This window comes from Salvia splendens, chromosome 13, assembly GCF_004379255.2.
Source record: "Salvia splendens isolate huo1 chromosome 13, SspV2, whole genome shotgun sequence".
NCBI lineage: Eukaryota > Viridiplantae > Streptophyta > Magnoliopsida > Lamiales > Lamiaceae > Salvia > Salvia splendens.
Genome location: NC_056044.1, coordinates 2,086,286 through 2,112,074, shown reverse-complemented (window position 1 = coordinate 2,112,074; position 25,789 = coordinate 2,086,286). Strand labels below are relative to the sequence as shown.

Below are 25,789 nucleotides of genomic sequence, written 5' to 3'. Positions count from 1 at the left end.
ACTTCAACTCAAGATAATATTATCTTGAGAAAATTGAGAGCGGATAATGTGTGATAAGAACGAATCTCATCTCTACTTACACCTTATTTTGTTGTAATAAATTTACAATTAAAGAAAAGACGCTCTAAAATAAATATTACAGATCGGAAGCTATACACATTCAATTTACAGTGCATCAAGTATGATTCGAATTTGGAATTTTCAGTGTAAAAAAGTAAATCCATGAAAGCGAGGGAGAGTAGTGCTACGTAAAATTAGATAGACAAGAAATGCTGTATATGAAGCTGCTACGAAACAAACGAGCATTCCATATATGAAACCATGAACTTGAGATAGGAAGAAATCCACCAACACATATCCATTTATGGCAATTACAATTCCAGCCACACACCATGACATCCTCTGCAAATCATCGCACATATAAACCATTATTCATTTGCAATAATTTGTTAGCTAAGTTTGATTAAATAACTTGTTTAATCAATGTTGTTCAAACTATTAATTTGAAGTATATATGTAATTAGTCAATTCAATTTATTGGTCCTAATCGTTCAATAACTAAAGTTTGAAAGTCAATTTATTAGATACAATCACACACTTTCAATTCGGTTGCTCTATTTTTAGAAGTGGGCCAAGAGTTCAACTAAGTTATTAAGGTGAACATTCTACCAATTTTCTTATTCACTTGCTTTCACATTTCTTACGTTCTACTAAATCATTCAATTCGTATTCAATATATTTGAACATATATTCTGATAATCCGTAGTAATAATTTTTCATATTTCTTAAAATTTATGCCATGTTATATGAAAATACTAAAATGGAATACATATATACTGATTAATGGACAAAAATGAATATATATTTCTATCTTGCATATTTTTAACAAAAAATCACATTTACCCTAAATATCAGTGTTAGATCACAAAAAAGCAATTTTTTTAATGATCTCATGAAGTCGAAATCCAGAGTAATGTAGCAAAATTGAACTTGATGCCAAAAATAAAATAACATCGTTTTGAAAACAAAACATATTTATTCATTTTTCACAGTATTTTTTTAATCAACATGACGTCGTTTTTTTACCACACCAGCTTTATTTTGTTAATAATTTGGATTTTGACTTCCTGGGACAATTTTAGAATAAAAATTGAAACTTTATAATTTAATATTTCGTTTTCAAAATTTATTAGACCAGTTAAAATTTAGTCAAATATCATGACTTAAATAATTATTATCTTTATATGAAAATTACTCAATTTGTTGTTTTTGAATTAAATACTCCCTCCATCCCACAATATGAGTCATATTATGGCATTTCGGTCCGTCTCACAATAAGAGTCACATTTCACTTTTAACATAAACGGTAGTAGGTTTCACATTTCACTAACTCATTTCTCTCACATTCTATTTTTAAACCAATATAAAAAAGTGACATCATATTCCACTAATTTTTCCAACCCACTATTCTTTACATATCTTAAAACTCGTACTCACACCAAATGTGACTCCTACTATGAGACGGATGGAGTAACTATTAACTCAAAGTGATTTAAAATGTAAGCAGGATATGCGGTTCCACTTTTAGCTCCCCTCGGTCGTCACTAAATGTCTCATTTTTTTTGTTCATCCGCCTATTAAATATCTCATTTCGCTTTTACTATTTTCGGCAAATAAACCCCACACTCTACCAATTTATCCCACTATTTAAAAAAAATTAAAATGAGACTTTTATCGCGGACCGAAAAGAATTAGTAATTTATTACCTCAATAGTAGTTCCAACAACAAAGCTCCCCATAACATGCTGATCCGCCACCAAATGCAGCAGCGGAATCACCGCAAACGGAATCTGCAGCGCCTGCACCACATTCAGCCACTCATTCAGATCATCAAACATCTCCTCCGACCTATTAAACAACACCGCCACGGCCACCGTCGGCACGATCGCGCAGCTCCTCGTGATCACCGACCTCAGCCACTTGTTAATCGGCAAATCAAGAAAACCCCCCATGATGAACTGCCCGGCGTAGGTGCCCGTGATCGTGCTGCTCTGCCCGGCCGCCAGCAGCCCGATCCCCCATATGTAGAGGATCGGGAGCGCCCCGCCCCCATACCTCCGCTCCAGATACTCCCCGGCGTTCACCAGCCCCAGGTTGCTCGCCTGGGACGTGCCGTGGAAGCCCTTCGCGAAAACGGTCGTCACGAAGAGGTTGATCAGGAAGGAGACGGAGACGGCCGCGACCGACTCGATGGTGTAGTAGTTGAGGGCCTCTTGGATTCTCCAGCGCTTCTTTAGGTCGATTTTTCGGGACTGGACTAGGGCGGAGTAGAGGAACACGTTGTATGGGGTTATTACGCACCCGATGACCCCGACTGCTTTCGGGATCGTCTCAGGATAAAGCCTTGGTATTAGTATTCCTGCATATGTAACCAAACGGAATAAGGTCGGTTATTGGTTAATCGATAATCAAAATTTTTAGTTTCGATTCGATTCCAATTACTGATAAGTTAGTTCAGTGACAGTTAGGGTTTGAGTTAATTCCTTAGTAGGTTGACCGAATAGTAAAAGGTAGTAGTACGTATTAGCCAAATCGACATAGTCATTAATTTTTTTTGTTTCGGCCCCAATATACCGTTGGATTATTATTATTTTTTTGTTTCGGTCCAAATATACTATTGGGTCATTAATGTTTTTTTTTGCGCCCAAATATACTATTGGGTCGGTAATAACTATTGGCCAAAACATTAACTTCAGTTAATGTTTTTTATATTTTAAACCAATCGATGATAAGTGAAGTAACTCATAATGCTTATATAGTGATTCCATTTCTACGTGCATTTGTATGCGCAACATTTGTTTGTTTTTATTTTGTGGACACTAATTCTGAAAAACAACTCATCAATATTGATCTGATTTTCATTTTAGACTAACCTAGAATATTTTGTCAAGCTGTTTAAAATCAAAATCAGGTCGGAGTTTAGTGATTTTATTGGCAATTAGCCCTAGCTAGTTCGTACCGTCTATGAGGTCTTTGGCACGCGGCTCGGCATCAACGAACATCCATGCAAAAGAGATTGCCATGCTTGTGATAAGAACTCCGAAAAAGGCTTCGAGCTTTCTGATGCCATAGTTCTCGAGGAATAAGAAGATGAAACTGGTCAAACATGGTACATAACTATGTTAATTACTTTTCCAAGAATTTGGTCTAACTATTCCTAAACAGTGCTGTATTTACGTTCAATTCCATGTAAATACACATGTGATGATGGAGTATTATTTATACTAGTACTACTTCACTAAGCAAAATATATATACTTCATTCGTCCCATAATAAGAGTCGCATTTCACTTTTATCATAAATGGTAAATAGGTCTCACATTCCGCTAATTCACTTCACTCACTTCACTCACATTTCTTGCTTTACACTCTCTCCATTCCGCTAATTCACTCACATCCTAAATTGGAAACAATTGTATCTCTACTTTTTCATCTCTCTTGCTTTACTCTCTCTCCATCAACACACAAAACAATACTACCGTGCTGATTCTCAAATATTGCATACTTAATGGGTCGGAAGGAGTAGTATTTTTTTACATGGCATAGAAATACTGACCAATCACAAGCGGTTATGATGACGCCAGCCCAAAGAGGCAAGAGGCCATTGCTAAGAATCCTGATGGCAATAGCGCTGCCGATGACTTCTTGAATATCCGCGGCGACCAGCGCCAGCTCGGCCATGAACCACAGCGCGACGCCGGCCCAATACGGGTACTCCTCGCGGCACATCTCCGCCAGGTGGCGCCCCGTGGCGACGCCGAGGCGGAGCGCCAGGAGCTGGATGAGGAGCCCCATGAGCGTCGCCCACAGCAGGAGCCACAGGAGCGAGTACCCGGCCACGGCCCCGGACTGGAGGTCGCCCTCCAGGTTCCCGGGGTCGAGGAAGGCGACGCTCATGAGGAACCCGGGGCCGGTGAATTTCCAGAGCTTCTTCCAGGAGAAGGGCGGCACGGAGTCGCTGGGGGAGTCGGAGCATTCGATTTCGACGGTGTGGATGGTAGAATCGTGGGGAGGGGTGGAGGTGGGGAGGATGGGGTTGGAGGATTGGGGGTCGGCATGGCGGTGGTGGTGGTGGAGGGAGGATGAAGTGGGACTGTTGGGGGATGAGGTCATTGTGTTTGTTATTTTTGGGTGAATTTTGCGTTGACTGTGGAAGATAGAGGTTGCTGTTTTTCTTTTCAACATTCTATTTTGGGGTGATTCTTTTTTGAGGAAATACTTATGTTTAAATATAGTAGAATTCTGATATTTGTCAAAAAATAATTCATTTTTAGGATTTTAAATATAGGATTGATCATATTAGGTTTTCATAATTTTCAGCACTCTCCTGAAAATCGATGTAATTTATTCTCCCTATGTTCATGAAAATTTGTCACTTATTTTCATTTTCGTCCGTCCCTAAAAATTTGTTACCTTTCACTTTTACTATTTTTTGTAGTGGACCCTACATTCCACGAACTCATTCTCACTCACATTTTATTAGAGCATCCGCAATTGCGGACGTCCCGGCGGATGTCCGCTATTGGGACAAATGCGACGGACACGGACGTCAGGGGCGTACGAGAGGTCGTCCGCGGGTGAGAGCGGACGCCCGCCGGGTCGTCCGTCGTGACGTCCGCTATTGTGGTGACACGACGGACGTCCCGGCAGACGTCCCATTTTTCGATTTTATTTTTTTAAAAAAAAACTCTATATATACGGGCTCGTTGCAAACTCTATATATACGATTTTTTAAAAAAAACTCTAACACATGTATTATCATCGAAAATGAAGGCCTAACACTATACAGATTTAAGGCATAACATGTACTTTGTTTGAATTGTTTTTTGGTTTGGGATGGTTTTTTTTTGTAAACTATGTATTTTTTTAAAATTTAAATATGTATCTTTTTTTAAATAAAATGATTGCATTTTTCCCATATTCGTGTCAAAATTTTAATTCCGTAGTTGTTAATTTGTGAATTTTTATTATTGTGTTTGTCCGTCGGGATGTCCTAGGGGATGTACGCTATTGTGCAGTGGAATGTCCTTATGACGTGGCAGGAGGTGTTTTTGGGGTGTCGGTCGGCTTGTCCGTCGAGACATCCGTCCCTATTGCGGATGCTCTTACAAAACTAATACCTCATATAGAAGAAGTATGACCCACACACCACCAACTTTTTCAATTCACTTTCTATTACATTTCTTAAAAATCGTGTCTGGTCAAATGATGAATAAATTATGGGAACAGAGGAAGTAGTATTTTCAAATCTCAAGTGTAGTACGTATAATATAATGCAAAATAACTGACACCATAATACTAAAAACATTACTAGATGCTTTAGACAAATTTCTACATACTGTATTATAGATATAGACGGTATATTTAAAAATAGCAACTATTTCATTTTGGTTCGTTCTAGAACTTTTATATTCTTTCTATTTTAGGATATGGACCCCACAATCCACTAACTCTATTTTTACTACTTTTTCTCTTCCTCTCTCTTACTTCACTCATTTTTCTTTTCTTCTCTCTTATTTTATCAATTCTTCTCTCTTACTTTACCAATTGTGCATTAAAACTCGTGTCGTTTCAAACGTATCTATTTTTTTTTAACACGGAGGCTATTATAAAAAACTTAAATTTGCTAGTGAAAATATCTAACATGTCTACCTTATTCCCTCGTTTTCAATGACTAAGGTTATCCATATGTCTTATAAACTTGATAGTTGATGGCTCTTTGGGACCATCTGTACGAGAGAATTCTGTCCTCAAACTATATATTTTATTCTATTCTAGTATCTTTTGCTCTTCAACAATTCCTAACAATAATAAAACTAGAGAAATAAAATAAAATACTTGTTCCGTCTCTTCTAATACTTTTCACTAATTGATCAGATTTATATTTTAAGAAATACATATAAAGATATAGGGGCAGTCATAAAATGAAAACTCATATACTGTACAAATTCCATATACTGTACAAATTCCAGTCTTTTTAACGCAGTGTAAAATTTCAAGATATTGATATCAACACAATGTCAATACAATGTCAATAAAATATTAACATAATGTCAACACGGTGTCAACCGTTAACACTATGTTGATATTTTCTATTGCTCATAATTTGAATTTTGTATAATATTTAGAGTTTTCATTTGATTACATCTTTATATATAATCAGGTAAAAAGGTAATGAAATTGTTAATCTCAGCCTTAAATATTTGAAAGAAGCGCCTCCGCAACAGATCTCTCTCTGCAATAAGCCATCAACGCCGCCGCTCGCGGCAGCGACACCCCACCGCCTTCGCTCATATCCACCAGCTCCGCCCCCTCTCTCTCCCAATCAAAGCACTGCACAACCGCACCCAGCCCAAGCCCCAAAACCCGCACCGCCAGCGCCTCCCCGGGGCACCTCCGCCTCCCAGCCCCAAACGGCATCCTCTTGCAGCCGCCACCTCCGCCGCCGGACTTCTCAAACCTCTCCGGCCTGAACTCGGTCGCGTCCTCCCAGCACCCGGGGTCGTTCTGTATGGCCCACACATTCACCAGCAGCATGGTGCCCGCGGGGACTCTATAGCCCCCGACGGTGCACTCTGCTGATGACTCGTGGGGGACCAGCAGAGGCGCCGCCGGGTACATGCGCAACGTCTCAGCGATGACGCTGCGCAGGTACGGGAGGTCGGCCAGGTCGGATTCGTCCAGGAGACGGACGTGTCCGACGTGACCGTCGATCTCAGCCTGGGCCTTTTTGAGAACGTGAGGGTTGTTGAGCATGAGGGAGAGGGCCCACTCCATCGTGCCGGAGGATGTGTCGGTGCCGGCGATCAGTAGACTCTGCAGTTAAACAAGATGGATTAATCACACATTTTCACGATAAGATAGATTTTATGCTTTGGTGCAAATAAATTATGTCACGTCATTTTTTATTTTGTACAATAATCTATCAAGGACAAATGGTTGGAAAATTTTCAAACTCTGCCTATCTCACAATTTTAAAAGTCAGTTGAAATTTTTATAAAATTTAAATTTGTTCTCAACTATACCATGTCAAAAAAATGGATGAAATTATACATGATATTGTAACCTAGAAATTTAGGTGGACGTCGTCACAAGTTAAATGACATCGTCTATTCATAAGAAAATTAACATTGTTTGTATTGTTTGGTTGAGAAAAACCATTAATATATTGCATGCAGACGATCATATTTTTGCCGAAAGATAGTTGATAATAAATCCAAATTTTATACTCCCCCCGCCCCCCAAATTTTTTCGCAGTTTGACCGAGCACGGATTTTAATAAATGTAATAGAAAGTGGATTGAAAAGTTGATAGCACGTGGATCTACTTTTAAATTATTAGTTTTATAACAAAATATGAGTGAGAATAAATTAATGGGATGTGAGGTCTATTATCAAAAATGATAAAAAAGTGAAATGTGAGGAGGGAGTAATATTTTAACTTACTTTTAAAGTCACCTATTTATAATAAAAAAAGGCAAATTCATAAATATTTTGCAATTAACCCTAAAAATTAATGTTATTTAAACCAAGGACTTTGCGCAAGCCAAAATTAAGTAGAAATTTGTATTTTCGCCACAATTATCCAAAAAAAAGGTCAAGATTTCGAAATTTACCAGCATGAGGCTTTTAATGAGCTCATCCGTATAATACTCCGGCTCCTTCTCTTGCAATGCCAGCAACATCTCAATCATCGTTTTGTTCCCACCGCCATCGCCGCCATAACTCCGCCGCCTCATCCTACACCCCTCCACAAGCTCCTGCATAAAACTATCCCTCTCCCTATGCAGCTCCACCATCCTTTTCTCGACGCCACCATCCCCCAACCACGGCAAATAATCCCCCTTATTCGACGCCGCCATCAGCCTCATCGTCTCCGCCACAATCTCCCTAAACCGCCGCCCCTCCTCTGCCCCCTCCACCCCCCGGCCATAGTACGCCTTCCCGGCGATCATCCTCATCACCACATTCATCGTCACCTCAAAGAACGCCGCCTTCATGTCCACCAGCCTCCGCTCCTCCGAGCCTCTGGCTAGGGTCCGGACCATGGTCCGGACCTCGCCAGCCCTGATCCCCTGAAGTTCTGTCAGCCTCTGCGCTGACAGAACTTCGAGGGACGAAACCTTGCGGAGGTTTCGCCAGTGGTCGCCATAGGAGGACCAGACGAGGGAGGTGTTATTGTAGCCGAGGTGCTTTCCAACGAGGAGGCGGGGGCGGTTAGCGAAGACGACGTCGTTTTTTGAGAGGCAGTCGGCTGCCGCGGAGGGGGAGGAGACGAGGAGGACGCGTCGGGAGCCGAGGTGGAGGAGGACGACGGGGCCGTGGCGGCTGGAGATGGCGGCGAGGGAGCGGTGAAGGGGTTTTTTGAGGAGGTGGAGGTGGCCGAGGAAGGGGAGGCGGAGGAGGGGGGAGGGGGGGAGGTTTTGGAGTTTGTGGAGGAGGTGTTTGGTGAAGATGAAAAGGGGGATTAGGAGAGGAATGTAAATGAGATAGTGTGAAATTTCCATTTTTTTAAGTAGTGATTGTGTAATGTTTGGTTGAGTTTATGGGATATTTAATAACCTAATGTAATGTGTTATTGCACGTTTTAATAGTTGAATAATAAGTGTGTGGTCATAGATATTGGAATAATTAAATGGGTCAAACAATTGTCCACGTGTGTGGTGGGGGATGTTTTGGAATGGAAAACATTTAAAATATGTTAAAGTTACTCTTTCACTAAATTCTGAGTTTGAATATCAACCACTAAAATTTGTCTAAATTAACGAACAATTTATTTGTTTAGATTTTACAATCAAGCTATAAATTTTTTTGGTTTTGCTTCTGATCAACATTTCGGTTGAATGACAACCAAATTAAATAATAGCATTTGTATAATTGTCATTCATATTAATCCATGTCTATACAAATTTTTTTATGGATTGAAAAATTAAAATAATTAATAATTTGATAATTTATTAAATAGATATACAAAACAAGAATTTGATGAAAATTTAAAAATTTATATTCAAACTATTCTTTTATTGAAACCCAAAATGAAAGATATGACTTTTTTTTTTACGAATGGAGCATATTTTTTTTAACTATTTCTAGATATAAATATGGTATGGATTAAAATGACAATACTCTTTATTGTGACACCATACCACCATTTTAGGTCATTGGATCCGAAAATCGTGTGCTTGTCAAGCTGCCATGTGGCAGTATTTGCTGAATCAATTAAAAACGTGGAGGAGTAAAATAGAAATTTTCTAATTTTACATTACCAGATTGCAATGTTATTCATTAAATATTGCAGTATTACCACAGTAGTATTACAGTTTACCACGCCAGCAATATCTAATACATTAGACTACAATTCGTGTTCTATTCACGAAATTTAATCTTAGTCGTCCATAAATGAGATCTAACAGACTATATTGGTGGTATGGTGTTACCTATATGTAGTGGCACCATAGTGCTATAAATATGAAATAGAAGTAGCACATTTAGAAAGGAAAAAAAAGGCCCAACATATCAGCCCAGAAAGAAAACCAGTTATGAGCAAAGTTTACTTCCAACTCCAAGCCCATCAAACTCAATCATAAACTGATGCAATGTACAAATTCAATGGAAAATCAGCAAACTGCAAACCAATACCCATTACCCTACCTCAAGCATAATAAAGTTAGCTCAAATCCTCAATTTATTAACTAATTAAATTGGGTTTCATCATAAATGATACACACCATCATACTCCAACAACCCTTTTCCCCACTCATATACAAGCCAGAAGCCCGGCCGCTACGGGGCGGGCCCTATAATACGCCATCAGCGGGTTCTCCCTCGGCATGGTCAACCCGGGGCCCTCGGTCATATCGATCAACTCCTCCCCGGGCCTCTCCCAATCAAAGCACTGGAGAAGCGCGCCCAGCGCGAACGCCACTATCCGCACGGCGAGCCCCTCGCCCGGGCACCCTCGCCTCCCCGCGCCAAACGGAATCAGCTTGAATCCGTCTCGATAGCCGTCTAGCTTCTCGAAGCGCTCCGGCCTGAATTCGCGGGGTTCGACCCAGCTCTTGGGGTCGTTGTGCAGGGCCCACACGTTGACCAGCAGTATCGTTTCGGCCGGCACGCGGTACCCTCCCACGACGCACTCCTGGGAGGACTCGTGGGGGATCAGCAGCGGGCCGGGCGGGAACATCCGGAGCGTCTCGTTGATGACGCACCGGAGGTACGGGAGGTCCGCGATGTCCGATTCGTCGAGCAGGCGGCCGTGGCCGACGCGGGCGTCGATCTCGGCTTGGGCTTTGCGGAGGGCGTCGGGGTTGTTGAGGAGGAGAGAGAGGGCCCATTCCGTCGTTCCGGCTGATGTGTCGGTGCCGGCGACTAGCATCACCTGAGTAAAAACACTTTTTTTTATACTAATAAATGTTGCTCCATTAATTTTAAACGACGATAATTGGAGGCCTCAAAATAAGACCAAAACTATTTAAAATTTGATTCATAAGAGAATCTTTGCTAATAAGACCAAAACTAATAACTTAATCAACGCACGAAAAACAAAATCCTTTATTTTATAGATGCCTTGATCTTGTCTCTAATTTCACATGGAGTATTATTTTATACAAGGACAACTATCATTGCAAATTAAACTTCCGACATTTGTTGTTCATCTGCACTAGTATATTTACAGAAGATTGCACTAAATAATACTCCCTGTCTCATTTTTCCATTTTAGGCCGTCCCACATAGTTTGTCACATTTCATCTTTTACCACTTTTTACCATTTTCGGCAGTGGACCTAATATTCCAGTAACTCATCCTTGCTCATATTTTATTATACAACTAATATATAAAAGCAGGACTCAAATTCCACTAACTTTTTCAATTCACTTTTCATTACATTTCTTAAAACCCGTATCCGGTCAAAATGAGACAAACTATCTAGGACGGAGGGAGTACTATTGAGGTCATCAAGATTTATAAAAAAAAAATAACTTAGATTAACAATTCTTAGCCAAATTCTAGTTTTGTATATCAACTTTAAAATCTGCCTATATATTATCAAATGATCGATTTGTTCAAATTTAGCAAATAATCAAGATTTCAGAACGAACATAGCTTAATGACTTATTTACCTGACACTATTATACATCAATATTAATTTTTTAATTTAAAATCAAGATATAAAATTTGAAGAAAATGAAAGAATGAATACCAGCATAAGTGTTCTTATAATATCATCTGTATAATACTCAGGCTCCTTCTCCTGCAACGCCAGCAGCATTTCAATCATCGTCTTCATCCTCCTTTCCTCCCCATCTCTGCCGCCACCGCAATTCCTCTTCCTCTCCTCCACCAGCTCCTGCATAAAAACCTTACTCCTCTCCTTCAACTCCACCATCGCCTTCTCTACCCCTCCAATCCCCAGCCAACTCGCCACCGGCACAAAATCCCCCAATTGCGACGTCGCCAGATGCATCGTCTCCGTCGTGATCTCCCTAAACCGCCGCGCCTCCTCCTCGTCCTCCACCTCCGCTCCATAATACCTGTTGTGACAGAATAGAGCAATTGGTAATCGAGACAAACAGAAACGTAAAGAGACAAAATTTACGTGGTTCACCAACGTTGTGTTGGCTACGTCCATGGACAGGAAACAGAGAACAGATTGCATTCAGAGTGTTTTTCATATTACAGAATTATGCGCTCTACTTCTATATAAATAAGCACACAGCGATACCCCCGTTTGACTAGCGGCAAACAACAGATTCAAGGCATACTAACAATACCTCTTCCCCGCGATCATCCTCATCATCACGTTCATCGTCAGCTCGAAAAACACCGTCTTCATGTCCACCAGCCTCCGCTCGCCCGAGCCTCCTCGGACCAAGGCCCGGACCGTGGTCCGGACCTCGTCCGCCCTGATCCACTGAAGCGTCTGCAGCCGCTGAGCGGACAGGACTTCAGTGGTACAGATCTTGCGGAGGTTTCGGTAGTGCTGGCTGTAGGAGGTCCAGGCGAGGGAGGTGTAGTCGTAGCCGATGTGTTTTCCGGCAAGGATGCGGGGGCGGTTAGCGAAGGTGATGTCGTTTTTGGAGAGGCATTCCTCGGCGGCGGAGGGGGTGGAGACGACGAGGACGTGGCGGGAGCCGAAGTGGAGAAGGAGGACGGGGCCGTGGCGGGCTGAGAGGGCGGCGAGGGAGCGGTACAAGGGCTTTTCGAGGAGGGGGAGGTGGCCGAGGAGGGGGAAGGAGAGGAGTGGGGAAGGGGGGAGGTTTTGGAGCTTGTGGAGGAGGTGGTTTGTGAAGATGTAGAGGGCATATATTAGTGGGAGGTATATGAGAATTTGTAGTGTCTCCATTTTTTGGTCTTTTTTTGGGTGTGTGGGTATAGTATTTATTTTGGTTTGGGAGTGAGTTGGACTAGGGCCAGATAAACGTTTATCCTTAATCCATTCTTAATCCAGTAAATTGGAGGATTTTAGTCCACTGAGAATTATTATTAATATTTTTATATAAAAATAAGTACGATTGGTTGATATTCGTCCACAAATTGTTCTATATATATAGACTTTCCTAATCTAGTTTACAATAAATTGCCACAAGCAAGTTTCATGTGGAGCAATATCTTTAAATACATTTGGGTTGGCGTTGTACTAATTGTGGTTGTGGGCATTAGTCAAATATTGGACTATTACTCGGCTAAAACTAAATTCAGATTATTATATGGTTTTATTTTATTCACATATATATGGTGGGTGTACTCGTGTGTGTTTTACTATATACTTCCATCTAAAAAAAATAGTCTCATTTATGGACGGCAAGTGTTTTAATGAGAAATTGGTAAAATAAGATAAAAAAAGAGAAAAAGTAGGTAAAGTAAAAGAGATATGGATAAAAAGTAGGTAAAGTTAAAGTACAAGAAAGAATCTTTCTATTTATAGAAATTGGACTATTTTTTTGGACATCATGAAATGGCAAAATGAGACTATTTTTCGAGGACGAAGGGAGTATATTCTTTTTTTTTAAAATCATTCTATTATTAACCATTTCCTATAAATTGAAGGTTCGTAAACATACGCAACAACTAACATCTACAAAAAATAAACGACGCATGTGACACGAGTATATTTTAATCGGAGCATGGGATTCACACACGTAAGTGAATACTATATACACATTAATATAATTGTGTGAATCATAATTCATGTTAATTGTGTGAATCATAATTCATATCTGCATGATGTCACAAATTACGTTTATATTTCACTAATTAATTATATTTGCGTATATGATTATATAGATTATTGGTAACACAATTGATATGAAGTAGAATATATTCAAAATTAATTGAAAACCGAAAGTTTAAAATAAACTTCATACGCATATAAAATTGTCAACTAAATGTAGTTTTCATAATTACTTATGAACGGACTACCGGCAGCGGTTATGTGACTGTGTATAGAGAAAATTTTATTTCCATCTCCAAGCCCATAAAATTAAATCCTAAAACGAACATACTACAACTTATGCAATATGAATATAAATAATCACACATAAATACATAAACTCGATGGAAAATCGGCAAATTGCATACTTATATACCCTTACTTACTTTAGATGAGTTGAACTCTCGACCTATTAATACTAAAATTTATCATTTAAAAAGTGTTTCATTTTAAGTGCTATGAAATTTCTAACATATACTATCATTCTCAACATTCCTTTTTAAATACTAGCTAGAAGTCCAGCCATTACAGGCCGGGCTCTGCAGTACGCCATCAACGGCGTCGCCCTCGGCATCGACAACCCGGCACCCTCGGTCATATCGACCAGCTCCTTCCCGGGCCTCTCCCAATCAAAGCACTGAATAAGCGTGCCCAACCCGAGCGCCACCATGCGCACGGCGAGGGGCTCGCCGGGGCAGCCACGCCTCCCGGCCCCGAACGGCATCAGCCGGAATCCATCCCGGAAGCCGTCGAGCTTCTCGAACCGCTCCGGCCGGAACTCGCGGGGCTCGTCCCAGTTCTTGGGGTCATTGTGCATGGCCCACGCGTTCACCAGCAGCATCGTGCCGGCGGGGACGCGGTACCCGCCGACGACGCACTCGCTGGAGGACTCGTGGGGGATCAACAGCGGGCCGGCAGGGAACATGCGGAGCGTCTCGTTGATGATGCACCTGAGGTACGGGAGGTCGGCGATGTCGGCCTCGTCGAGGAGGCGGTCGTGGCCGACACGGTCGTCGATCTCGGCTTGGGCTTTTCGAAGGGCTTGGGGGTGGTTGAGGAGGAGAGAGAGGGCCCATTCCATCGTTCCGGCGGATGTGTCAGTGCCGGCGATTAACATCACCTAAGTAGAGGCCAAGAATTCTTCAATTAGTAAAATTAGAATGTAGAAATAATTGACCAAGAATAACATATGAAATAAAATATATTTAGATATTAGTTGGTGTCAATTTACACGTGGACTCCTATTCGCGGACGAAGAAATATATCTATCTTATTTAACTGAAGTCGTAGAAGTTGGGTAAGTCATGGATGTTGCCAAATGGGCTTCTTATTTTGTTATGCCAAAGGTTGAGTAGGCTGGAACGGCCCATCCCAGATTAAGCCTCGTCAGCCCATGTCCATAATATTGGCCCATCAACTTCAGGCTCACTGGTAGGCTGGATGGGCCGTACTTTTTTCATGCCTTTTTTATTTGTCGTTTATTTTGAATTTTAATTATATATAGTAGTATTAAATAATACTAGGCGGTTAAGTTATTTAGTATATATGATCTTTTAAATTGTAGTATACATAATCGTGTAATTATTTAGAACTATATGAAATACTATAATACTACTCCACTATACTATTATTAAACAAATATGAATGTTTAAGCTAAAATAAATTAAGATAGAAATAAAAATTATATTTTAATATTTGAGTAGAAATAATAAACCTATAGAACTAATACTAGTGAGTCTTATCTAAATCAGTCTTGGTCTTGTGTTAGATATTGGTGACACGTGTGTATCTAATCGTATAGGTGTGCTCTATAAAAACATTATGTAGACATCACGCCTACCAAACATATGACTAAAATTATTTATAATTTGAGTGATTAATGGATCTTGATTCCTTTCTTATTATACTCCCATCTTTTCATAGTGTTTTTCCTTCAGTAGGACCCCAACTTTGACTAGCATATTATAAAAGTCGAAGTTAGAATAAGTTATTCACATCTCACTTTCTACTCATATGATCATATCAATTAATCTTGGCACTCGAATCAATTTACATACACTATGCCGTGTTTGTTCTAGACTCTAGTTTCACATGTTATACCACATATATATACACAACTATCATATCACATTAAATTTTTGCATTTATTGTTCTTATGTACTATTATTCCCTTTGTCCTAACTAAAGATAGAAATACTTTTGGCCAACATAGAATTTTATGAGTTATTGATAAAGGGGTGAAATTGGAGAAAGAAAATATGGGTAGAAGTATTAAAATGGAGAGAGAAAGAAAATTGAATATTTTAATTGGAGTGAGAAAAAATAGCTGAGTGCATTAATTGAAAAGAGAAAACTTCTATAAATAGAAATGGATCATCTTATTTGGAACAGACTAAAAATGAAAACATGTCATCTTAGTTGAGACGGAGGGAGTACTATCAATTAGTTCATACTCCATTATATGAGAATTGAAAAAATTAATAACAATAACACACAATAATGAGAAAAAGAAAAATATTTTTATTTAAAAGGACAGAAAAAATACCAGCATTAGGCTTCTTATGATGGCATCAGTATAATACTCAGGCTCCTTCTCCTGCAACGCTAGCAACATCTCAATCATCGTCTTCATCCTCCCTTCCTCCCCTTCTCCGCCGCCGTAGCTCCTAAACCTCCTCTTCCTCTCCTCCACCAGCTCCTGCATAAACACATTCCTCTTCTTCTGCAGCTCCACCATCCCCTTCTCCACCCCTCCCACCCCCAGCCACCTCGCCGCCGGCACAAAATCCCCCAAATGCGACGCCGCCAGCCGCAGCGTCTCCGTCACGATCTCCCTGAACCGCCGCGCCTCCTCCACCTCCTCCACGTTCTCTCCATAATACCTCTTCCCCGCAATCATCCTCATCATCACGTTCATCGTCAGCTCGAAAAACGCCGCCTTCATGTCCACGAGCCTCTGCTCTGCAGAGGCTCGGGACGAGGCCCGGACCATGGTTCGGACCTCGTCTACCCGGATGCCGTGCAGGAGCTGCAGGCGGTGGGCGGACAGGACCTCGATGGAGGAGACCTTGCGGAGGTTCCGCCAGTGGTCTCCGTACGAGGTCCACGCGAGGGAGGTGTAGTCGTAGCCGATGTGCTTTCCGGCGAGGAGTTTGGGGCGGTTGGCGAAGACGACGTCGTTTTTGGAGAGGCAGTCCTCGGCGGCGGAGGGGGAGGAGACGACGAGGACGGGGCGGGAGCCGAACTGGAGGAGGACGACGGGGCCGTGGCGGGCGGAGATGGCGGCGAGGGAGCGGTAGAGGGGCTTTTTGAGGAGGGGGAGGTGGCCGAGGAGGGGGAAGGAGAGGAGGGGGGAAGGGGGGAGGTTTTGGAGCTTGTGGAGAAGGTGTTTTGTGAAAATGTAGAGGGCATATATGAGTGGGAGATATAGTACTAGATTTAGTGCTTCCATTTTTTTGAAGTGGAGTGGGATTTAGTTCTTTTTTTTTGGTGTGGGAGGGGTATTTATTTTGGTTTGGGTGTGTTGGAAAAATCAATGGAGTGGTTGGCTTTAGGTGTGGGCTCAGGTGGGGTAGATTGATTCCATTGCCGGTCTAATAAGGGTTAGAAAAGTTAATGGGTGTGGTTTGGGTTAAAGGTATGGTAGTAATGATAATCCAAAAAAGTGTAGTTTCTAGCAAGTGTAAATATATATACTTAATGGCGGGTTCAGGTGGGGTCGAGAGCTCGATTGGTCCTACCGTCAGCTTATGAGAATCGGAAATACAATTAATTCGACATTTGGAGTTGTCGTTGATCTCATGTTTCTTTTTTTATTCTTCGAACAGTGGTTCACTTCTATTTTTTGTCCACCTTCTATTGCTATAGTGGTTGCTGTTGTTGCACTGCTTCTGTCTTCCTATGTCAAGGACAACATTCTTTATTGTGTCGGATCCTATAATTTTAGTTTCCTAAATGATTCAGAAATAGGAAAGATTATGACTAAGCGACAAGAAGTATGGTCATGGTGGTTGGATCCTATGTTTAATATTTTTTGTTAATAAATCAATTTATGGTTAAACATAATCTAGAAGCTCAAGAGATAAAGTTATTCTATTGTTGGAAATGTATAGTATCCAAACTAAATCATATTGGTATTAATTTTTTTTGAACGTTTTGTTGGCATCAATAAGAAATTTGAGAATATTACGTATTCTCGAAGACTTCATTAAATTTTTGAAATTTCTCGTCATGCATCTAGAAGAATTTTATTGTTCTTTACCTCGAAGGTGTAGAAAAGTTTGAGTGTGGTACTAATATTGCTACACTAAGACAAAATAATGGAAAGAAAATTATTACCTTATGGAAGACGTAATTGATGTGAAATTACGTTTCCTTTTGGTCACCAGACCAGTACATATGTTTGATGGATTAATAATTTTTAAATAAATTAAATAAGATTATGTTTTATTAATTAAAGTTGTTATATTGGATAAATATAGCTTGTACTTGTGTAGGTAAAATAACATAAATAATCACTAACATAAACGAATTAATTAAACATGTGATTTTTTACCCATTTTGAGTAGAATGTATATGTATGTTTAGCGATGCATGTGAAGTCATATGTTTCTCTATATATTTTAAGATTAAAAAAAAAAGTCACAAGTGTGATCAATACGACTACAGCCTTTTACATTTTCACAAAATATAGTAATTAAATATCTCCATTATGTCACGAATTGCGTTTATATTTCATTAATTAATTACAGTGGCTTTTATGACAACGGCGAAGTAAAAAAATTATATATTCACTTCCTCTATCATTCTTTTTCCACTTTTATTATTTCCATGTGTCCTCTATTTATTGTTCATTTTCACTCTTTTACCATAAATAGCCCCATATTACAATAACTTATTCCACTCATATTTATTATGAAATTTATATATAAAATTAAAATTTATATTTTACTAATTTTTTCAAATATTTTTTTACTTTTCTTAATACTTGTATCTAATATAAAATTACTAAAAATGAGGAAGGGGGGAGTAGATTATTTATTGGTCACCCGAATGAAGTTAAATTAATAAAAAAAAGTACTGAAAATAAAAAAGTGGAGATAAACCTTGGACACTGTCCAATCGTAAAGTAAACGTACGACACGAGTCTTCTTAATTTTTCTTATGAAATGCAAAAGCATGATATAAACTTCAGACGTATTTGTCAACAAAGGTGGCTACGACTTTTTTTTAATTATATTTTACTTTACAATTTTTTATATTATTATAATTTACTCTTAGGGGCATAAAAAATATTTTCAATGTTTCATTTTATTTTCTTATCCCTCTCAAAATTAGTCTTATTTTTATTAATGGAAAATTTAAAACTATTTTTTCCTTTTTTTCGTCTACTTCATCCTTTAATCATTTTCTATCATACCATCCATAAATACAACTATTTTAAAAACGGAAAATGTACTATATGAAATTTATATAAAAAAAAGAGATAAAAGTTTGTGTATTAATTAGCAAATTAACCTTAGGAGACGATATCTTTAATTATAAAGTTATCAAATGACAAATAAGAAAATATGGGGAAAATTATCTCAAAGTTTATGGTTAATTAATTCCCATTTCCCACCTTTTTAATTTCATGTTCTAAATATCAGATTATTATTTAGTTAAAACTTTTACATGGATTGGAGTGAAAACAAGGGAAAATGGGATGTAGGGTGGCCGATATTTTTCCTTCTTGCCTGAAAAAATATTATCGACCATAATAACAATTGAAAATAGTAATAATGGTGACATTATATTTTTTACATCATTTTCCTTGAGTCAGAACATACCATTAGTAAATAATTCGGAGGGTCAAATAAATTGAATTCTTTGCTTTGATTTGGTAAAACTCCAATTGAATTCCTAACCATAAAAAAATACTATTTGAAGAATAAAATATGAGTATTGTTGAACTCCAAGTGCGATTTGAGAGAAAGTGCTACTTATGGATTTGGACATCAAGAATCAAGAATTAATGTATGCAAAATGGATAGTGGAAACTGGAAATCAAAAGTTATCCAATAACTTAATTTTAATTAATTTTAGTTGCTTTTGAGGTCAATAAACTTAATGTTCAATCTCGTATCGGTAAAGATTTGTAATTCTAGTTGTAACATGTAATATCCTACTACGCTTTTGTAAATCGGGACTATTTTACCCCGGCGTCGCACGTCACAACAAATATGAATGATTGTTAGTTGATCAAGTGATAGAGAAGTTAATGTTAAAGAGTAAAGGTCTCAGATTCAAGTCTTTTGTTCTACAACCTTTAAATTTATTTTATAATGAATGATCCACTGTAAATATTTTAACTATTGTGGTACCAGAGTTAATTGACTGCATTTATTTTAGTAGCAATTTTGTTCGATTTTCTTAAATGTGAGGTCTTTCTTTTTAGTTTCTCAAAATTTGCTTCTTAAATAAATGCACATTTTCATTGAAAATATGTTATTGCAGAATTTGTTGGCTTTTGTATTCTTATGACTATTTCTCCAACTACCAATGAAAGAGATATGTACAAAACAATTCCAATATTTACAAATGGAACATAAACAAACATTTTAAATTATTTTGCAAGTAGAAACAAACTATAAACATTTTTCAAAAGGTAGTATAAACACAATATAAATTACATATTAGCTTCCATTAATTTAGTTCAAATATATTGAAGCAATTCTGCCGCGCGTGGCCTACATCTGGCCACGAGCGGCTGAGCCTTGGGCATGCTAAGCTCCGGTGCTCCGGTCAAATCCACCATCTCATCATCAAGTCGCTCCCATTCAAAGCACTGAATGAGCGACGCGAGGACTAGGCCAACGACACGTAACGCCAGGCTCTCGCCCGGGCACCCTCTCCTCCCATATCCAAATGGCATCGATGCATATGACAATTCCTTCTTCCCATCAAAATCAAAGAATCTCTCATGCTTAAACTTCGTCGGATCCTGCCATATCTTCGGATCCCTTTGTATGGCCCACGCATTCACAAACAACATCGTCCCACTGGGCACTCTGTACCCCCCGACTGTGCAGACCTTTGACAATTCGTAAGGCACGAGCATCGGCCCGACCGGGCACACACGAAATGTTTCTTTTATGACCGCTTGTAGATAGGGCAGGTGAGGGAGGTCGGAGTCGTCAACAAGCCGAGAATGACCAATCTGACGGTCAATCTCTGCTTGCGCCTTGGTCAGTGCGTCCGGATTGTTAAGTAAGAGCGATGGGCCCATTCCATTGTCGATGCTGACGTGTTTGTACCGGCTGACAGCATCACCTGTAGATCGTAAATCGTGCCATTTAAAATTCATAAATTGTAGTTTCTTCTATATCTACTTAACTACTCCCTCCGTTCCACTTAAGATAACACTTTTTCCTTTTTAGTTTGTCCCAACTAAGATGACACATTTCCTTTTTGGTAACTTTCTCTCTCCAATTAATACACCCAACCACTTTTTCTTACTCCTATTTAAATATTCATCTTTCTTTCTCACTCTATTTTAATACTTACACTCATATTTTCTCTCTCCGATTAAATACATTAACCAATAACTCCTAAAATCTCGTGCCGACTAAGAAATGTGTCATCTTAGCCGGGATGGAGGGAGTAATTCCGTCCTAGATAATTTGTTCTATTTTTTCATTTCGGTCCTTCCCACATAATTTGTCTCATTTCCCTTTTTATCATTTTTGGTAACGGACTGCATATTCTACTAACTCATTCATACTCATATTTTATTGTAAAACTAATATATAAAAGTAGGGCTCACATTCCACTAACTTTTTTCAACTCACTTTTCATTAAATTTCTTAAAACTCGTGCCAGATTAAAGTGAGACGAATTATCTTGGACGGAGGGAGTATCACTTTCTTAAATTACGTGTCGAAAAGATAACCGTATATACCTGCATCATCCCTCTGATGATTTCATCTTTGTAATTTTGGGGACCGTTCTCTTGTAGCTCCAAAAGCACATCGATCAACGTTGAATTCATCTGTTTCTTCTTCTCCGATTTGCTTCTTCTATGTTCATCGATCAAATCCTGCATGAAATTATCTGTCTTCACCTGCAACTCCTTCAGCTTGCTTTCGATCTTATCCATTCCAATCCACCTCAAAACCGGCACAAAATCCCCGATATTGGTGGCGCCGCTCACCTTGAAACTCTCCGCCACGATCTCCTTGAACCTCGTCCGCTCCTCCGAGTCCTCCGAAACGCCGTCGTAGTATTGCTTCCCTCCGATCATCACCATCACCATCACCATCATATGTAGCCGTAGCCGAGGTGTTTTCCCGCCAAAAGGAGGGGGTGGTTGGCGAAGACGGCGTCGTTTTTGGTGAAGCATTCCTCGGCTGCGGAGGGGGAGGAGACGACGAGGACGGGGCGGGAGCCGAACCGGAGGAGCACGATGGGACCGTGTTTTTGGGAGATTTTTGCTAGGGTTTGGTGCAAGGGCTTCTTGAAGAGGTACATATGGCCTATGATTGGGAGGACCAAAATTGGACTTGGAGGGAGATTTAGGGTTTTTGTGAGGAGAATTGGGCGAAATAGTATATAGAGAAAGGATAGGAGAGAGGAGATGAAGAGGAAATGTGAGAGTGAGAATTCCATGGTTGTGTTTTGTGGGAGTGTTGTGTGTGAAGATGAAGGTATGATGTGTTGCTACTACATACAAATATATAGAGCAAAGTTGGCAAATATGTAAATTTAAGACTCAAATCCTCGTGCTAAAAGAAGGTAGAGGTTCGCGATTTTACGATTTTAATCCTAAACATTATGTTTTGAATTATTACATCCCAAACATTTGAAATCGGGCCGAAATCAGTCCAAAATAGACGGCGTTGTGATAATTAAAGGGTCAACAACTATTAAGCCAATTTTGACCCAATTACGTATATTGTTTACATTGTTTAATTATTTAGAAAATAAAAAAATATTATTCTTAAAAATATACGCGTTTCATCTTCTTCATTTTTCCACTTCATTCTTCTTGTTTTCACCGATGAACCCAAGGTCATCAGGTATGGAGCGTTCGTTGTGCAGCAGAGGTTCCCGCGAGAGTTGCGGCCGACGCGACCTCCGATGCCGGTACGAGTCTTGCAATTGCAAGAAACTTGCTTCACTCTGAATCGTGAAAAGCCATGGCAAATCTTAAAGGGGGGAAGCTCTACTTTGTTTGTGAGAGAAAAGATTGCACCTTTTCAAGTGGTGCGAACCAATTGACTCCATCGACGAAGACGACAGCGGTGACACTTCTTCGCCGTCGCTGGGTGAGGCCGAAAGTGACAGTTTTCGCTTGATTTTGGCATCAATCGATAAAAAAAATCGAGCCATACATAAATTAGATAGTGTTGTGAAGTTTTGATTTTGTTTCTTTATTATTGTAATGTTTGTTTATATGTTGAAGTTGAAGTGATGAAGTTTGAGATGATGAAAAATCTGGAATGGTGAACAATCAGCTTAATTGTAGTGCTAATTGTGAACAATCTGGAGTGGTGAACAATTTGTGTTTTCTTTGGAATGGTGAGAGCAAGAAGTGGTACAAACTTGGTTGCACACCAAGTGTTTGATAAAACGCCCATTCCAAAATTCAAAATAAATTTACTAAATCTGCTCCAATTATGCAAGTAGAATAAGAATATACTCCCTCATCTCATTAGCAGATCTTATTCATTTTTTGATAATTCTATTGATCCATTTCTTTTTTAACAAAATTTAAAATAATTAATTTTTTTCTTTTTCTTACACTTAATTCATAAATATTTTCTTATCTTGTGATCCAATCGAAACTTTCAACCTTAGAGATAAAACGTAAAAAAGCAGTTGAAAAGGAAAAACCCCGGGAAAGTAGAGATAAAACTGTGGGCGGCGGAGTGGTAGGAGAGCGCCACGTGTGAAGGAATCGTGGGAGTTTCAGTTTCAGTTCGCAGAAAACGAGGTTAATCATTCAACACTCAACTCCCTACTTTCGCTACCTTTGTTCCTTCATTTCCGATCAAAATAATCCTTGAAATAAATAAATAACTTGAAATATTGAAAATTGCATAATTATAATTCCAAAAAACACATTAAATTAAATAACAACAAAATATATAATTGCAATTCCTAAAAATGTACTCTATTTAACACAACTCAGTTGAGTCATATTCTTTTACATGATGTTCTAACTTAGTTAAGTAATTTATTTTTAATTAAAAACAAAACATCTAATCACTCTTATTTTATTATTTATCCTTTTACTTTACTCTATTTTATTTCCGTTACTTTACTTAACTTTATCTTCATTTATTTTATTTAACATATCTTTTTAATTTATGTTCCGAAAGAAATACTTTAATTAAGATGGGACATATATAAAAAGTGGAGTATATGAATTGTGATTATTTGATGTTGTATTTATAAATGAAAACAAAACCATAATTTTTGTAGCCTTACCAATGATCTGAGCTCTCTGTTTGTTTTGTCATTAACTTTCTAGGTCATGAGCGATGAAATTTGCAAGGAAAAATCAACAATATACACCACATAAATTAGCGTAGAGCTCAATTTTAAAAACTAAAACTTTAACTAAAAAAATATAAAGGTGGACTCAACTCAAAAAGTTAGATGTTAGATGTGGTCTTTTCTTAATAAATACAGTAGGCAAACCTTTTTTAAGGTCTATTTTGACCACTGATCAGCAACCATGAGTTTATAATTAGGCCTAATCATTTTACTATACACATAAGCTTAGTGAATTTTTTTTATGATGTTGTATAAAATGCTTTGACACTTGGCCTCGTCTTATTTGATGAAGGCGTGGTTGTAGATTCACTAAATTAATTTATTAATTCTAGGAAAGGATCATCCTATTTCAATTAATTTATACATTATTTTGTCACTAGAATATGTAAAAAGGAGATAGCTAGATACTGAGCCGAATAATTGTAACACGCGTCGATGAATCTATCAAACATGAATATTTTATTTTAATATAGTTTAATATATAGAATCATGTTTACTTCTAAGCGGTCGTTTAATAACGGCATCACGTTTTATGGTGAAAATAAAATTGTCATAATAATGAAGTATTTATATTAAAAAATAACAAAACACTTTTACATTTACCTTCTAGTCGGTTTTCTAATTCGAACTCTGCAAGTGAAGAAACATCTTACTAATTATGTTATTGTATTACAAATTTCAATGAAAGGAAACTTCTCATTTCTCACATGTAACTTGTGTAAAACAATATATATGGAATTTGTAGATCAAATGAGTTCCATCTTTAATAGTTTGTTCGAATATTTTGTTCTATTCGATCTTTACCAACGAGGACATTGTGGATATTATATAGATTAGTATTTTAAAATAAATTATTTTATTTAATCCATACTACTAATATTTATAAAATTCTATCTCTTAAGTTCTCGTATTTAATCTTTTGATATTAATGAAATTCTATCCGTGTGGGTGACGCTTTCTTTAATTAACAAATAAAAATTGTTGCATTTCGATCTCCAACCAAAATAATACCACTACAACTCTTCGAGTTTCATGAAGGCACTGATTGCCATGACCCATGAGATTTGATCTACATTAAATTTGACCAATTTCTTTTATTCAATATTTTGCCTAATCAAATTTTACATTAGATATTTATGTATAGTAAATACATATATATAACCCAAAGGGTCTTTATGTTGACAATTGAAACATAAAAATGAATATAATAATATTTCACATCGGTGTACACAAAGAGCTTAATCCACTATATAAGTCTCATGGGGCTCTCCTCTTATCACCAATTGGTTTTAAGATGGAACCCATGGATTTCTATCATAGTATCAGAGCGGGTCACCGACTGTGGGTCATATTTAACTGACCCAGCAGTATATCTGGGCTGAAATCGAAAAAAAATGACTGACCCAGCAGTATAACTGGGCTGAAAATTTGGGCCAGTGGTTCAACCGATCGAAAAAAATTGGGCCGATTGTCCAATCGATCATAAAAAAGTCCAACCCCTCCAAGTTTCAAGGGTTTGAGGGAGGGTGTTGGCGATTGAAATATAAAAATGAATATAATAATATCTCACATCGGTGTACACAAAGAGCTTAATCAACTATATAAGTCTCATGGACCTCTCCTCTTATCATCAATTGGTTTTAAGATGGAACTCATAGATTTTTATCACTTTATTTGTAATAGAAGTATGTTAGTAGTACTTTTTTTATAATAGGTAACGTGTAGCAATATATTTATTTATTACCATTATAAAATTAAATGTGCATTCTAACAAATACTCGTTTAACTATTCAATGAGAATAAATCAAATTTCATTTGTAAAAAAGAAAAAGATGATCTTTGCTGTTAATATATAATGTGACCCCCTCTCTTAACTACAAAAAGAATAGAAATATCACATACTATAAAATAAAAACTTTTTTTTAATAAAATTATAAATTTATTTTCCAATGTAAATGACGCCCATTATAACCGAATCATTT

General features: G+C 38.3%; 4 protein-coding genes and 1 pseudogene across 4 annotated transcripts; all 5 read right to left on the bottom strand.

Moving 5' to 3' along the window:
* Positions 1–201: 201 nt before the first annotated feature.
* Positions 202–9,701, bottom strand: LOC121762242 (metal transporter Nramp2-like). The gene is made up of 6 exons (XM_042158056.1): positions 9,661–9,701; positions 8,770–8,814; positions 3,616–4,017; positions 3,020–3,156; positions 1,767–2,419; positions 202–402 (listed from the first exon to the last, which is right to left on the bottom strand). The coding sequence occupies exons 1-6, from the start codon at positions 9,699–9,701 to the stop codon at positions 202–204; spliced, it is 1,479 nt and encodes a 492-aa protein (XP_042013990.1).
* On the bottom strand, positions 5,910–8,565 carry LOC121761725 (cytochrome P450 81Q32-like). The gene is made up of 2 exons (XM_042157354.1): positions 7,675–8,565; positions 5,910–6,875 (listed from the first exon to the last, which is right to left on the bottom strand). The coding sequence occupies exons 1-2, from the start codon at positions 8,563–8,565 to the stop codon at positions 6,255–6,257; spliced, it is 1,512 nt and encodes a 503-aa protein (XP_042013288.1). The 3' UTR covers positions 5,910–6,254.
* A 90-nt stretch (positions 9,702–9,791) lies between the features above and the next one.
* On the bottom strand, positions 9,792–12,401 carry LOC121761724 (cytochrome P450 81Q32-like). The gene is made up of 3 exons (XM_042157353.1): positions 11,830–12,401; positions 11,259–11,589; positions 9,792–10,436 (listed from the first exon to the last, which is right to left on the bottom strand). Exons 1-3 carry the CDS (start codon positions 12,399–12,401, stop codon positions 9,816–9,818), a joined length of 1,524 nt encoding a protein of 507 aa, XP_042013287.1. The 3' UTR covers positions 9,792–9,815.
* Positions 12,402–13,557: 1,156 nt separating this feature from the next.
* Positions 13,558–16,738, bottom strand: LOC121761083 (cytochrome P450 81Q32-like). The gene is made up of 2 exons (XM_042156676.1): positions 15,814–16,738; positions 13,558–14,388 (listed from the first exon to the last, which is right to left on the bottom strand). Exons 1-2 carry the CDS (start codon positions 16,717–16,719, stop codon positions 13,768–13,770), a joined length of 1,527 nt encoding a protein of 508 aa, XP_042012610.1. The 5' UTR covers positions 16,720–16,738; the 3' UTR covers positions 13,558–13,767.
* A 3,162-nt stretch (positions 16,739–19,900) lies between these two features.
* On the bottom strand, positions 19,901–22,193 carry LOC121761240 (annotated as a pseudogene).
* Positions 22,194–25,789: the final 3,596 nt, after the last annotated feature.

Bases quoted from the DNA above. Each gene is read 5' to 3' on its own strand.
- LOC121762242 (XM_042158056.1), bottom strand. From the start codon at position 9,701: ATGGGTATTGGTTTGCAGTTTGCTGATTTTCCATTGAATTT. The intron at 8,815-9,660 runs GTACATTGCATC...TCGTTAATTTAG, and splicing joins GCTGATTTTCCATTGAATTT to ACAAATTTTAGTGGTTGATA. The intron at 403-1,766 runs GTAATAAATTAC...GATGATTTGCAG, and splicing joins TTGTTGGAACTACTATTGAG to AGGATGTCATGGTGTGTGGC.
- LOC121761083 (XM_042156676.1), bottom strand. From the start codon at position 16,719: ATGGAAGCACTAAATCTAGTACTATATCTCCCACTCATATATGCCCTC. The intron at 14,389-15,813 runs GTATTTTTTCTG...GCCTCTACTTAG, and splicing joins TCATAAGAAGCCTAATGCTG to GTGATGTTAATCGCCGGCAC.
- LOC121761724 (XM_042157353.1), bottom strand. From the start codon at position 12,401: ATGGAGACACTACAAATTCTCATATACCTCCCACTAATATATGCCCTC. The intron at 11,590-11,829 runs GTATTGTTAGTA...CTGTCACAACAG, and splicing joins AGGATGATCGCGGGGAAGAG to GTATTATGGAGCGGAGGTGG. The intron at 10,437-11,258 runs GTATTCATTCTT...GTTTTTACTCAG, and splicing joins TTATAAGAACACTTATGCTG to GTGATGCTAGTCGCCGGCAC.
- LOC121761725 (XM_042157354.1), bottom strand. From the start codon at position 8,565: ATGGAAATTTCACACTATCTCATTTACATTCCTCTCCTAATCCCCCTT. The intron at 6,876-7,674 runs GTAAATTTCGAA...GTTTAACTGCAG, and splicing joins TCATTAAAAGCCTCATGCTG to AGTCTACTGATCGCCGGCAC.